Consider the following 13,993-nt stretch of genomic DNA (forward strand, 5'->3'; position numbering starts at 1 on the left):
AATTCAGAGTCAAAAACAGCCGTCAATGGAAACTGACAATGATCCCAAACTACAAAACAAAAACACTGACAAAGGATCAAAATGTTTCAATGGCCCGATCAAAGTCCACACCTTCACCTGATTTAAATTCACTGGAAAAAATTACCAGAATTCCTCCACAATATTTTTGAGTGACAGATGGAAAAAAAAGGACAACTGCAAGTTATTGTTGCCAACAGTTCACCAAGCTGTTAAATCACAAGTTGTATTTAAGTTTTCACACTCAGCTTTTACATTTTAACTGCATCTTTATTTTAAAAATAACGATAGTGCAGAATCTTTTGTGCATTTTTTGCTGTTTAGTTTAGAAGCTGTAAAAAGCTGGTGTTTTTCTCTGAAACCCCCAAATTAAAAGCCTGTATGGTTTCTTTTCACCATGACTGTAAATGCTGTAAATATTAGTGATGTTACGTGATGTGCCGAGGCTTCGAGGCGTGTGTCGAGTAATGGAGGGGGCGTTTCCGTAAAGCGCGTATCGAGGCTTGCTTCATTTAGGGGAGGAGCCGAAAACGATGACGTCCGAAGCCTCGCTGCCCGGCTGTACCACGTGACTGCTTCGGGAAATGGCTCAGAGTTTGGCGCGGGGTTTGACAGCTTTAGAAACCCCACAGGATCCATTCAATATGTGGGTTGTTGTAGGCGAGTTGGGTCAGTTGAGAGAGTGGATAGAGTTTTGATAGTTTGGATAGCAGAGTTTGTATAGTGGTTATTTAGTTTGATACAGTTAGTTTGGTGTTTGGAGAGTTTAGGAGATAGATAGATAGATAGATAGATAGATAGATAGATAGATAGATAGATAGATAGATAGATAGATAGATAGATAGATAGATAGATAGATAGATAGATAGATAGATAGATAGATAGATAGATAGATAGATAGATAGATAGATAGGAGATTTAGGAGCACGAGGACAGGATAGGAGAAGGATGGAGCCGGCGAGAAAGAGGAGGATTTCCCCTCCTCTTTCGATTTCGAATTGATATCTTATGTTCTGTAAAGGTGAGGTGTTTATTGTGCTCCAAGGAGTTGGGGTACAATAATAACACCTCATCCATGTAGTGTCAAAAAAGAGAAATCGTTTGAAACCAAAAACTGTGGAGAAATTGTTGTTTCTTAATAAAAATGCATGAAATCATCCAAGTTACACAAGCATTAGCCTATTCACTAGCCCCTCCCTAGTTCCACAGGCACTTTCACTGTCCTCTGCCTGATTAAGTCCATGCCATTTTTCTAGAGTCACAGAAAAACTTTATTACACAACATGCCATATCACATGACACTACTATTTTGGGAATAATTACACACAGAGGATACATTCAAACAATATTTTATTATACACATATGTGTATACATAATTTATGTAGACAAATGATTTCGTCCTACACCTTTTGTGAAGTCATTCCCAAGAGCCATAATAGACAAAAATTCAATGCATCACACGTGTTAAGATACAGCTGGCTGTGATTATACACCTGGCCAGTAGGTGGTTTCGTGTGCACATGAAGCCTCAAGAAATGAACCCTTTCTCGAACCATTTGGCTCAAGTGGTTCAATGCCTCATGAGGCTTCATCTCACCATCACTAGTAAATATGATCCGTTATCTCCAAACAAAATTTATTTTTTCTACAGTCACAAGAGCGCGTTAAAATAAAGATTTTTTTTGTTTGCAGAAAATGGCTTGCTGTAGTGGCCTGACTCCAAACTCAACTTTGGAGTCAGGCCATTTTAAAAAGCTTGAACTGCAAGAACTATAAGGGTCAAACTTCTGCAAGCTGGGCCAAGCAGGCTTAAATGAAACCTTCACAGGTGCTGTCAATTATGGCAATTAGGATGAGGTGCCATGCAGAGAGCTTTCACATATCTGTCCAGGGCAAGTTGAGACTCTGTAGAGCGTTGATTGACTAATGTGTTTACTTTCTTCCTGCTGCATAAGGAAATGCAGACACAGCAGGTCTTAATGCTCAATTCCAATTTTTGGGGTAAAATTTATTTTGCTAATTTCTTTTTTTATTTCTTGGTCGGTTGTTTTTACTACTAAATAAATGTGACCTATAAGACTTCTGTGTGAATGGTTCACGTCCCCAAAGCCGTCCACATGTGGCGAAGTAGAACGTTGACGTCACACAGTGGCGCATTGTTTACGGAAGTAATAATGGATTGAGCAGTTTATGGGTCGATTTGAAAGTTTATTCAGCAACGGGAGCCGACAGCATGTCACAAGATCATAGCAAGACTAAGGAAGCTAAAAATAAATAAAGAAAGAAAGTTTATCTAATAGCAATGGCCCTTTGTGAAGCACTGACTGCAATCTCTATTTGTTTACCTTGTCGGGCTTCTTCTGATGCAGAATTATGATGCATATCTCACATCAATGACATAAAACTCTGATCAAATGAGACATAACCGTTTAAAAACAATAATATATCGTCCCATTAAAGAAATGTGACCGCGATCAGAGTTCTGCATGAACGGTTAACGTCCCCAAAGCCAGCCGCGTGCACAGAAGAAGAAGAAGAAGAACGTCGACGTCACTCGGCAGCGCCTGTTTACGGAAGTAATAACGGATAGAGCCGTTTATGGGTCGAATTTAAGTCTTTTCAGCAACGGCAGCAGTATCATCACAAGAACATAGCAAGACGAAGGAAAGAAAGCTAAAAAAAAAAAAAAAAAGAAAAGAAAAAAAGACTTCTTTCATAAGTTTATAATCACAATTTTCAACCATTGTTTGCCTAGCTTCTTCTGGCGCAGAATTATGACGCATGTCTGTGACATAAAAATCGAACAAAATAGACCAGTTAGAGTGAAGAAAGTTTGAAAACGATCCGAATTAGTACCACATAATGGAAATGATCGGAATTGGGGAGTTCAGAATGGCATGGAAAAGCCGACCTGGGTCGCATTTGCCTGCTGTGTGAACATAGCCTTACCTCGTGTTTCCTTGAATTCCTTTATTTATTTATTTTCTCTTTACCTTATGCTGTTGATGAGCATTGTAGCGAGTCATTCCCCTGCTTTGCTTAACATCGTGACACTTCCAGAAGTCTTTGTTATGATGAAGCCAAAACTCCTGTTTCCCTTCAGTTCGCCTGTGAAGTGTTAATGCTTGCATTTGATTGACGTCTCCATGAGGACTCTGGGGGATTGTGTTCAGTGGAGCGTGCGCGCTTTGCAGCATTTAAGTACATCCACGCTGCAGATGTGCATCCTTGCAATGCAAAATTCTAATTATTGAACAAACTCACAATTTCTGGATGTTTTTATTTTAATCAGTTTTGTCCACTTAATTTAAAGTTTTCTTTTAATTATTGGAAGTGTGCACTTTGGTAATAGTTGATGTTGAAATCCACACATGGAAAAGCAGTGTTTTACCTTCAGCATTACAACTATTTAAAATTAGATTTATGAGTAGGTTTGATTCAGTATTGATGTCTGGACTTAAAGTTTCCGGATGTATTTACGGTCCAAATTTATGGATGATGTTTAAAAAGGCTTGAATAAATATTTTTTTTTATTGCAGCTGCATAATTCTGCACTGAACATTTCTAAAAATGCCACTTTAACAAACTATTGCCTGTAATAAAATTTCTTAAGTAGTACCTGGGCAACATAGAACTATATTTTCCACAGATTGTACTTTCTAAAGCAGTGCTGTCTTCTGCCAAGAGCCTATAAACATTTGAACCGGTTCAAAAATTGGTGGATTTTTCTGTGAAAAATCTGCGGAAAATCTGCCAATTTGCAGATTATTTTGCAGAGAATTTCTAAGGTAAAGAAAATTAAGTTAGGAAATATGAGACAAATCTACCTGACATGCCCCTGGTTTGCATATGCAAACTAGCCAATTCAGGAGCGCCATTGAATTTCCTTGGTGCTGATTGGCTGTACCACCAAGAGCAGATATAGTTTCTGTGGTAGATGGTTTCCAAAGTGCATATTTATGTATTTTAAGGTACACTTACCTTAAAATACATTGGTTGATGTATTAGAATAGGAAGTTGTATACATTTTTAGAGGAGTTTTTAAGAAATCATAGATTTGACCTTCATATTTGTGGCCATTTCTGAGTTGATTTTCCCATTTATTTTGAATCTTCATCTTGAACTAACCAGTAGAAACACATCTTTAGTTTACTTTATGTCAAATTTTTGTTCAAAATGCTGTATTTCACAGATTTTATGATGCTGTGCACTCTGTTTTCCTGTGCATTTGGAAGAGAAATAGGCTCAGAGCATCACCTTCACTTTAGAGCGTTTGTTGCCAGAAGGCTCTTTCTCATCCGACCAAATGACACAAATTAGAAAAATTTTGCAAACTCTTAATGTGTTTTTGACAGCATCTAGGTTTCCTTTCTTTAAACTCCCTTAATGGCCAAACTTGGGTGTTTGACTCAATTTCAGCCTTTAACTTTTTACTATTTTTCTGAATGTGCATATGGCGAAGGTTATGAAGATCAATACTCTTCTGCTCTGGTTTAACACAATGTTCTCTTGTCTTTCTTATTTTGTAGAACAGTTGAGAAACATTATGCCACAACATGTAGGAATCAGAAGGTCATTCTAATAAAAAGTTTGAAGACACTTTCATCAACTTAAATAAGTCAGATAAGAATAAAATTTGTTTTTAAGGAATCATTCAGGCATTTTTAAAATACTTGATGTTTTTCCCTCTGAATAAATGGACTCAAATTACAGGTTATATTTGTACAGAATGTTCAGCATAAGATATGCTAATTTATTTAAAGATTAATTTACATTTAGGTTATTTATGGTGCTAATAAACAAAGAGTTTTGTGCACGACAAAGATGGAAAACCATTTTTTACTCATAAATTAACTCATGTTATAACCTTAAACCTGAAAATTTAACAAATATATAAAGCTAATCTGACAAATGATTTTCCTTACACTGCAAACATTATTTCATGTTATGCGTCCCCTATAAATATGTTTCCTCTCACCACCGTTCAGACTTTACCATTATTATTTAACCAGTTAAAATTAAACTTTGCTTAGAGCTCCACCCAGCTCTCACCACACATGTGCGTCAGCTGGAAGCTTAATGTGGAAACTGTTTGCTGAGGATTTCTACAAATATCACAAGAAGATGCCTCTGTTTGCTTCTTTTTCACCAACTCAGAAAAGGTGGCCTGTTCCCCAGCATGACGTCTCTTTAGTTTAATCATTTAAAAGCATATAAGCCTCCCCATGACGTGCCTGAGGTAACAGCATTGGTGACTCATCAGTCACCTTTATTGCCATGAATGTGATTTCTATTTTAACGTGTGGTGAAGTCTTTGAAGTGGAGAGCCAGAAAACAGCCTTACCTGTCGGAGAGTCGAACACAAACCAGAGCTTTCTGCTGCTGCTTGGGAGAGAGTATTTACTGAAGAATCAAATTTAACATCTACATGAAGAAAGTTACACTGAGGTTGACAGAACATGTTTATTTTTGACTTTATTTTGACCCTAATCTATGATTTACTAAAAGGAAATATTCTTTCTTTCTGTGTTAATCTTGTCCCTGTACCTTAATATCACATTATAAAAGCTTGTTTGTGTTATTAAATATTAAGAAGAAAAGCAACCTCGCAGTTTAAGCAATTTAGTTTCCTAGGTATTTACAATTACTTCTATAACGTATAGTTTTACAATTACTGAGAATGTAATTTTGAACTTAGTGAGTTTTTAGCTTTAAATATGTTTTATTTACTTGTAGTATAAATACTGACTATTTTGGCATTGTTTTTAATATTTTTGTTCAAATTTTAAACAATGATTATGTCATATTAGCCATTTTTGATGTTAGATTTTTAAAATGTATTTAGATAATTTTAGCAATTTTTAAATTTATTTTTGTAAGATTTAGACCATTTTGGACTTTAAATATTTTACACAAAATTTTCTCTTTATGCTTTAGTTATATTTTCTTTTATTTATCATAAAATAACCCTCAGAAAATCCAGATTTTACAGCAAACACACAGAGGAACAGTGGAGGAAAATATTTCAGGACAGATTTGTCAGTTTTTGGACTTAATTGGACAGAAATTATGTAAATTTTTAAAAACTTCTCCTTGTTTGCACTTTTAGTTGTTTTTTTATGCGCAGTACTAACTCAGTATTTAGAGATGTTCTTCTCCACTGTGTCCATGTGCTTGCACAGGAAGAACAAGTACATTAAAGTAATTAGACATGCTGGTTTAGCAACTCCATTAAATATAACCTTAAATGTACTGGACGCATTCTGTAAAATGACTTCTGCTGTAAAAAAAAAAGCTGTTTTCTAAAGGAGACAGTCTGGTTGTCATGAAAACAGTGATAATGACTTAACGCTGATGTTGCTGATAGTTGTTGGCACCTCTGTCAGCGAGCGGGTGAAAAATCAGGAAAAATCAACGCCGCTTTCTTATTTCAATCTCGTTTTCACCTCTTAACATGCTTTGTGTCCCCTCAGATCATCACCTCTGACAGCTCAGACATTTTTTTGTTTGTATTTCTTCTCCCCGGAACACAAACCGCATTACGTTTTGCAGGATAAGACAGAAAGCCGGCTGCTGGAGGACAGGCTGGCACGTTTCCCTGGGTGTGAACAGGTGAGGGGGGATTCCCTCTCAGTGAGGTCAGGACACCTGCGCCGCGTTAGATGTTAACTCCCAGGTGTTCACACCTCACGCTTTTATTTATTTCAGATTTCACAGGTGCTTCAGATACACTCAGCAGTTCGGAGGAGCCCAGGTACAGTCGCTCTGAGAGGAAGAGGCACAACAGAAAGTTCAGTTCTTGTACGATGAGCTTTTACACAAACTTCAAATATATTTACAATAATAAACAATCAATGATCCATACCATGTGATATTTACAGTTATTACAAACAGCAGGTGTTCCCAGCTGAGCGGGGCGTTTAAAAACAATTCACATTGTCTCGTGTTTTGATTCCGGAGAAGAAGACAAAATAAAAACCCCTCCCTCCGAGGGCGAAAGAGTCTGGTCAAGTTAATGCCAAGAAATCTGTGTAACAATACAAACACTTTTAATCGTGTAATTAACAATCAATAACCACTTCTAGTTAGAACATCTCTGCAGAGACGAACTGAGAAACACTTACAAAAACAGTCGGTTTGTAACAAAATAACCGGTGTTCTCGTTGAAATGAAGGCTTTTTAAAAAAAAGGAAACACTTTTTGTACAGGATCTTTACACAGCCGGAGCTTTCCCAATCGGATCGTTGACCATAGGAAGACGTGTCGCAGACATCGGACCTCACACAGATTGCATATGTTTTTTTCTTTTTAACTCTCTCTCTAAGCTCGCTTCAGGTTAGTCGTTCCACCTAAGCTTATTTGCATGATAGTAAAAATTGCATACAACAATAATAGTGAAGCTTGTAGCATGATTAGCTTGACGGACAGCACTTTATAGGCAACCTTTAAAGCACGCTTCTCCGTTTAAGACGTTTAAGACACTTTTTGTTTTCACTGCCCGGTGAAGTTACACTTATAAATAGGAATAAAAAGACTGGTGGAGATTATTGTTTAAAAAAAAAAAAAAAAAAAAAAAAAGAGGGGGGGAAAGTGACAAAGTTTCAAAATGAAAACTGTAATAATTACATCAGAAACACTGCATGAACCGCAAATAAATAACGTCAGACAACAGAACATTTTCATCCATTCACATTTCTAACCGTGTGGCATTTCACAAATTACAGTGACGAAGGTTTTGCAAAATAATCTAACATCGGCAGTGCCGTATAGTACAAGGCATTTGTTGGCATAGTTTCTTTAAGACTGTACTTTTTTTTTATTTTTACAGTTACAATATAATGTCTATATATATTTATATTTATAATTCTTCCCTAACAGATAATAAGTACAGATTGAGATCTTCTCAGAGATGCACCTGGGCTCTGGGTGATTGCAGTGATCCAGAATCACATTACGCTCTTTTGTAAAAGAATAACTTATCCGCCAGCAGGCTCCAGACTTGATACCTCATAATTAAGGCCTTGACAACCACTTGGTCCTTGATTTCAATTTCTTTAAAAAAACTACATACATAAACACCTATCGAACTCCTGGGAAACTTTTTTTTTGTTTGTTTCTTTTTTTGTTTCCTTTCGGAATATAATCAGTAGCTCAAAAAGAGAAGTCAGTGTAAAACGACGTACATCGAGTGCAGCCAGCAAATATCCACGTCAACATAATTACAATAACTTTTTTTTCTTTTTGTGCAGGTTATTAAAATGATGCTTCAGTCTTTACAGTGATTATTACAAGTTTTACAAAATCCAAAAAGTAGTTCTGGGATTTTTTTGGAGTCTGAAATGGGCTTTCCAGTGTGTGTGATCACATATTTCCACATAGACACGCCTCGCTGGTCCGGACGCCGTACAGACTGAGGTCACGGCTCCGCCTCACGTTCAGCGCGCTGCCATCATCATGGTCGTCGGTCCTACTTGACCTCGTGCTCGGACTCGGACTGCACCTCGGCGCCGCGGCCCAGGTGCTCCTCCATCTTGATGGAGAAGATGGTGGCGGTGGTCTGCGTGCTCTCGTCCAGCTCCTTCAGCAGCTCCCCGCTCTCCCTGAAGTCCGTCAGCTCCTCCTCGAAGGCGGGGCTGCTGCGGCTGCTGCTGCTGCTGCTGGTGTTCGCCGCCGTGCTGCCGCAGTTGTTGTTGTTAGCGGCGGCGGCGGTGTTGCTGTCCTTCGGTGCCTTGGCCGGGTGATTGACGTAAAAGCGTTGGTTCTGGAAGAACTTGATGATGGTGAGCTTGGGCAGGTCCAGCTGGGCGGAGAGCGTGTGGATGGCCTCTTCGTCGGGGTAAAGGCCCACGTCCTGGATGAAGCTCTGCAGGATGCCCAGAGCCTCCAGGGAGATCTTCCCCCCGCCGCGGGACTTGATGCCGCGGCCGCCCTCGTCCTCCGTCTCGGCCGGGGAGGCGGTGGACGGCTGTCGAGGCGGCAGTCGGGGGCCGGCGTTGTTCTGCTGCTGCAAGGGCTGCTGGGAGAGAAGAGGCTGGGAGGGGTGGAGCGACAGCGAGGGCTGGTGCTGCTGCTGAGACTGAGGCAGCTGAGCCTGGAGAGAGAAAAACCAGAGGAGAGTAGAAACTAGTTACAGTTACTTGAAAAAATATACTTTTAGGAGTATTTTTACTCCTTGCTTTTCCTTGAGTAATTTTATTATGAAGTATTTCTACTATAACTTGAGTAAAATTTCTGGGATGAAAACCAAACATGTTTTAACTAAACATTCACCAAACACACACCTGCAGTTTTTGTTAATGTTTCATAAGTATTTTATGGAAAGAAACTTTTCTTTTGCCTGATTTATTTATTGTTTTGTTATATGAATTATTGTCATTTTTGTCCCTAATATACCAAAATTTCCACTTAACTTTATATTTTGGTCCAACTGATTAAGTAAATTTTAAATATTAGATGATTGATAATTTGACCAGTTACTCTGTACTTGAGTAGACTTTCTACCAAATACATTTTTACTCCACTAGGCCTGTAGCAATAAATTAATTAATCCCATGATAAATTAAAACAAATACAATAATTTCCAGTTACAGGATTTATCTTTTTCTATCAAAACCTGGATGACAAGTGTTTAGTCTGGTGTTTTGGGCTCAACTAGCCCTTCAATTGAATGACAATTTTGTTTACAGACACTTCATAATTCATCTTATTTGTTGTTTTATTTATTTTTAGACATTTAAAATGTCTTCCAGTTCCAGAGTTGAATGTTCATTAGAATTTAAAGTTTATTGATCTTTGAGAATTTGTTCTTGTATTATTATGCCATTATTACCATCATGTTACCTAAAAATGGTGTCAAAACAACAATATTAATGTTTATGGCAATAACTTCAGCAAAATTTGTTATCCTGACAGGCCTTATGTATGCACTGGTTGGCTGTTGGCTTTATTGGGAGCTGAAAAGCAACATCACCCTCAGGTACTTAAATAACTCAAGCAGCATAACAGAGAGGAAACCAGTGTTTCAATTCTGTCCTCAGCAGCTTATCAGGCTCCAGTGGCAGCCGGCAATAATCATTCTTGCGCTCAATTCACGTAGCGACGGTGCGGCTGACTCGCCGCTGTTGATGGCTTTCACTCCGGCTTCGGTTTGGAGTCCCGTCAGTACAAACACATGACACATTACTCGTAAAATGTCTCATTGTGTGGCTGGAGAGGGAGCGAGTGGGCAACTCGTGGTCCCTGTTGACCCGGCGAAATGGCTGCTGTTGTGTTTTCATTTCTGACTCAGACGCTGTCGATAGGTGTTTCATAATCAAGTTTGCAAAACAGCACTTTGCGGGGACTCGGCTCGCCAGCTGCATAAATGCACCCAGAGATGTGATTTTACTGTACCAATATACCGAGCTCCGGTAACTCTTGTTGAGCAAATGGGAGTTAATTTGGCCGACGTGTCGCGTTAGTGAAAGACCGGCGGAAAATATTTAAACCCTGTTTTTTTTATGGACAGTAAGGAACTGCACCATTAAGTCAGAAATAATCTAATTTTATCCATCTACAAGCATTTCTGTTGCATGCAAAGTCTGCATAAAAACTCCCTCATTCCATATCTGCTGCTAAAAGAAATCCTATTACCTTATTTATATCCAGTAAATGAGAGCCTTTGTGAAACAACTGGCCGTGTATCTAAGGAACCAAAAAAACAAATCAAGCAGTCAGCTGTGGCGCGGACTTTTAATAGGAGTATTATTGTGCTTCATTAAGATGTTTCTACCGTTAACTGAGCCTTTGTGTTATTTGTTATTCATACGCCAGATGTCTCGTATAAAGCAGCTCTGTTAACTAAGTTCAGCCTAATGATATCTTTGAAAACAGCTTTCTGTGAAAAGTAGGAACTTTGAAGTGTTGCCGTGGTTCTAATTTACAAGTGTTCATTATGACTCTTAAACGTTGTTTATTTATTTTCCTGGAATATTAGCTGAAAATGCATTAAATGAGAAAAATTGTGTTTTTCACTTGTTTTTGACTCTTTCAGGATCTCATAAGCAGATTGTTGTCAAGAGAGTCTAGTTCTGCGTCTCACAAGTAGTGTTTACAAATTTATTCAGGCTGCAAAAATGATTCAGATCCAAAGGCAGTTTAATAACTGATTATTCTCTCCTATCAGATGACTCATTTAGCAACTAAATTGTCCAATAAAAGACATAACTTCTATGAAACTAACCGTCTGGCTTAAATTGTAAGAAAATAAGCACAAGAAAGAAAAGTGTGGAACAGCTATTTATAAATGTTTGGTTTAATTTCTACTATAGTTATGTTAAAAAAAGTACAGCTTGATAAAAAAAAAACATGGTCTCTACAGGGTTTTAAATTATTTCCATCTAAACTGAAGTGTTAAAAAAACAACAGATTTTGCATTTACACCCCTACTGCATTTTGCATTTATGAGGTAGCAGGGAAAAGATGCTCATCAGACACTGAACTGTATCAGTAGCTGCGTATTAGAAATTGGAATTATTAAAATAAATTTGCTTAATGGAAACACGCCAATTTAAAAAAAAAAACATTTGCTTTCTTTAGGATGAGGTGGTTTGATGGCTAAAATTAGTTTTGCAAAATTTGTGTATTTTGCGCATCACGCAAATCACATGATTAGGGCTGTTGTAAAAGAATATTTTAGTAATCGAGTACTCTATAGAATATTTTTACGATTATCCGAGGAATCGGATCTATCGCTCTCTCTCTCTCTCAGCGCCATCCCTACCGTTGGCTCCAAAACCGTGACAACGCAAGTTCAACGCCACAAAATCTCTCGTAGTCCAACCACCTCACCGCACAATTCAACACCATGCTGCCAGCACTTCACAAAAGCTCATAGGCGGAAGAAAGAAATAATAATGATCCAGGCGGAACACGGTGCGCTACATAATAAAACATAAATTAAGCTTCGAGGCAGATGCATTTTTCTCGAGGAATTTTAATAATCGAGGTACTCGAATCAGCCCTACACATGATCAGTAATTGGATGTTACTTCTAGCAGGAAAAGACAAAGAAGACAACAGGAAGTAGTAGGAGGATGACGGTGTTGCATGTTTCTTCACATCTTATTGCACGAACAAACTTTGTTTCAAAATTGTGTTGTTTTTTTTTGACATTATTGGAATATAGTCAAAGTTTTGCTCACATTTTTAATGGAAACATAACTACTGCATGTTCCACAAATCCAGAAAATTGTAAAACAGCCGAAACACTGAGATCCTTTAAACGTAAACTAATAATCAATCTGTTTAGAGTTGCTTTAAAACCATAACAAATGAAACACTAACCAACATTTTGATTTGTAAATGACGGCAGTTGGAAAAATTTAATGTTTCAGTTGTTGATTTTTGTGTTTTTATGATGTAAAGCAGTGGTCCCCAACCCCCGGGACCAATTGGTACCGGGCCGCGCAAGAAATAATTAAATACTTCCGTTTTATGTGTTGAGTCTGGAGGATCTTTTATTTTGAAAATCCTTTAACCGGATCCTGTCGGTTACGTCTTGAGCGCCAACATCAAGCCCACAAGCAGCAGAATGAGTTAGAAACAGCAGCAACAGCATCGGTGTCGGTCGTCTCGACGCGCCCAAGTGATTTGGGCAAGTGTTGCTACCACTTGTGGTACTGTGTTTATTACTATCAAGAAACATCTCTACTTTTGTCTGATCTGTACTAATTACATTGCTTAACAAGTTTTGATGCTTATTTTGCTTAAAATTAGTGCATCGATTTTGTTTTTAAAGGGAGAAGAGGCTTTTTGATGGCAACCTTTTTATGTTTGTTCAGTCTCTTCTACTGTCCTGAGCTTAAACATTTAAAGGGGCTATAATATGTACATAAAACCCTTTTATAGCATAATCGAGTCATTATGTTTCCTTTAGTTGTTAGAAAAATGCTGCATATATAAAAAAATTACTTAAAAGAACTTTGACACCTTGAAATTGGGTCTCCGTCTCTTTAAGAAGCTTCTATTCTTTCTAACACTTTGCATTTATCAATCATCAAAACAATCCTCCATATTATGCTGTTAACCGTTTCAGGAGCGTTGAACTGAGACTGAAAATTAGCTTATAACTCTTCCCAGATTGATGTTCAGGCTCACTAGTTGCTTCTTTAAAGTCATTGCTCATTTCTTTCCATCTTGGTGTTGTGTTGACATGTTGACACTGTGTGGAGGTGAAAACTTCAGCTTTTAAACAGGCGGTCACTCCATGTTATATTCTATTATCGTGTGAAATCTGTTGTGTATTTAAAGAGATTCCACACAATAAGTTAAACTGGGACAATTTTTTAACCTAATAAAAAAGATAAATCGCATTACATGACATTGTAGGATACAAAAAGTGTATCTTTTGATAAGCTGACTCTATAAGCCTGGTTTTCCTCAGTTTGTTTGATTGAACGTCTTGCTCACCTGAAGCTGGTCGGTGGAAACGTGGATCAGGTGTGGCGGCCGCTCGTTGTGGTGCTGCTGCCCGGCGCTGCTCTCCTGCTCGTAGATGGCGTCGCGTTCGGCCTGCGAGAGGCTCAGGAACCGACGGATCATGGACAGGTTCTCCCAGAGCGTCCGGTTCTCTGGAGACGGATCCTCTTTCCAGCGCAGCAGCTCACAAAGCCAACCCTTGAAGAAATGAATGAGAGGAAAGTTCAGCAAGTTACAGACTCTCAAACACAGGAGAATCGAGCAAAGTGAAGATTTATTTTAAATAAGAAGGTCTAGTTTACAGTGCAAACATATTAACACACTTGAAGTAAGACAAACCTAACTTACAAGTAACTTTTCAGCACAATATAAGAGCTTGTTTTACGTGAATAAGTCCTTAATATTGATGAAAAAGTTCTAGTTCCACTGGCAGATTATTTCACTATAACATGGGAAAAATGTTTTGTTACAAGTGAAAACTTGTGAAATAGCTGCAAACAGATGCAGAATTATACA

The 13,993-nt window shown here is 38.1% G+C and overlaps 1 protein-coding gene across 7 annotated transcripts in view; it reads right to left on the bottom strand.

Moving 5' to 3' along the window:
• Nucleotides 1–6,684: 6,684 nt before the first annotated feature.
• The window catches only part of LOC102218176 (DNA-binding protein SATB1), an 83,261-nt gene continuing 75,952 nt past the window's right edge, over nt 6,685–13,993 (bottom strand). For all 7 annotated transcript variants that reach the window (XM_023331302.1, XM_023331303.1, XM_023331301.1 and 4 more), the window contains 2 exons: nt 13,469–13,675; nt 6,685–9,110 (listed from right to left, as the gene is read on the bottom strand). In XM_023331302.1, coding sequence (XP_023187070.1) covers nt 8,487–9,110; nt 13,469–13,675 — 831 coding nt within the window. In that variant the 3' untranslated portion in view covers nt 6,685–8,486. The remainder of the gene's footprint in view (nt 9,111–13,468; nt 13,676–13,993) is intronic.

This window comes from Xiphophorus maculatus, chromosome 3 (genome assembly GCF_002775205.1).
Source record: "Xiphophorus maculatus strain JP 163 A chromosome 3, X_maculatus-5.0-male, whole genome shotgun sequence".
Lineage (NCBI taxonomy): Eukaryota > Metazoa > Chordata > Actinopteri > Cyprinodontiformes > Poeciliidae > Xiphophorus > Xiphophorus maculatus.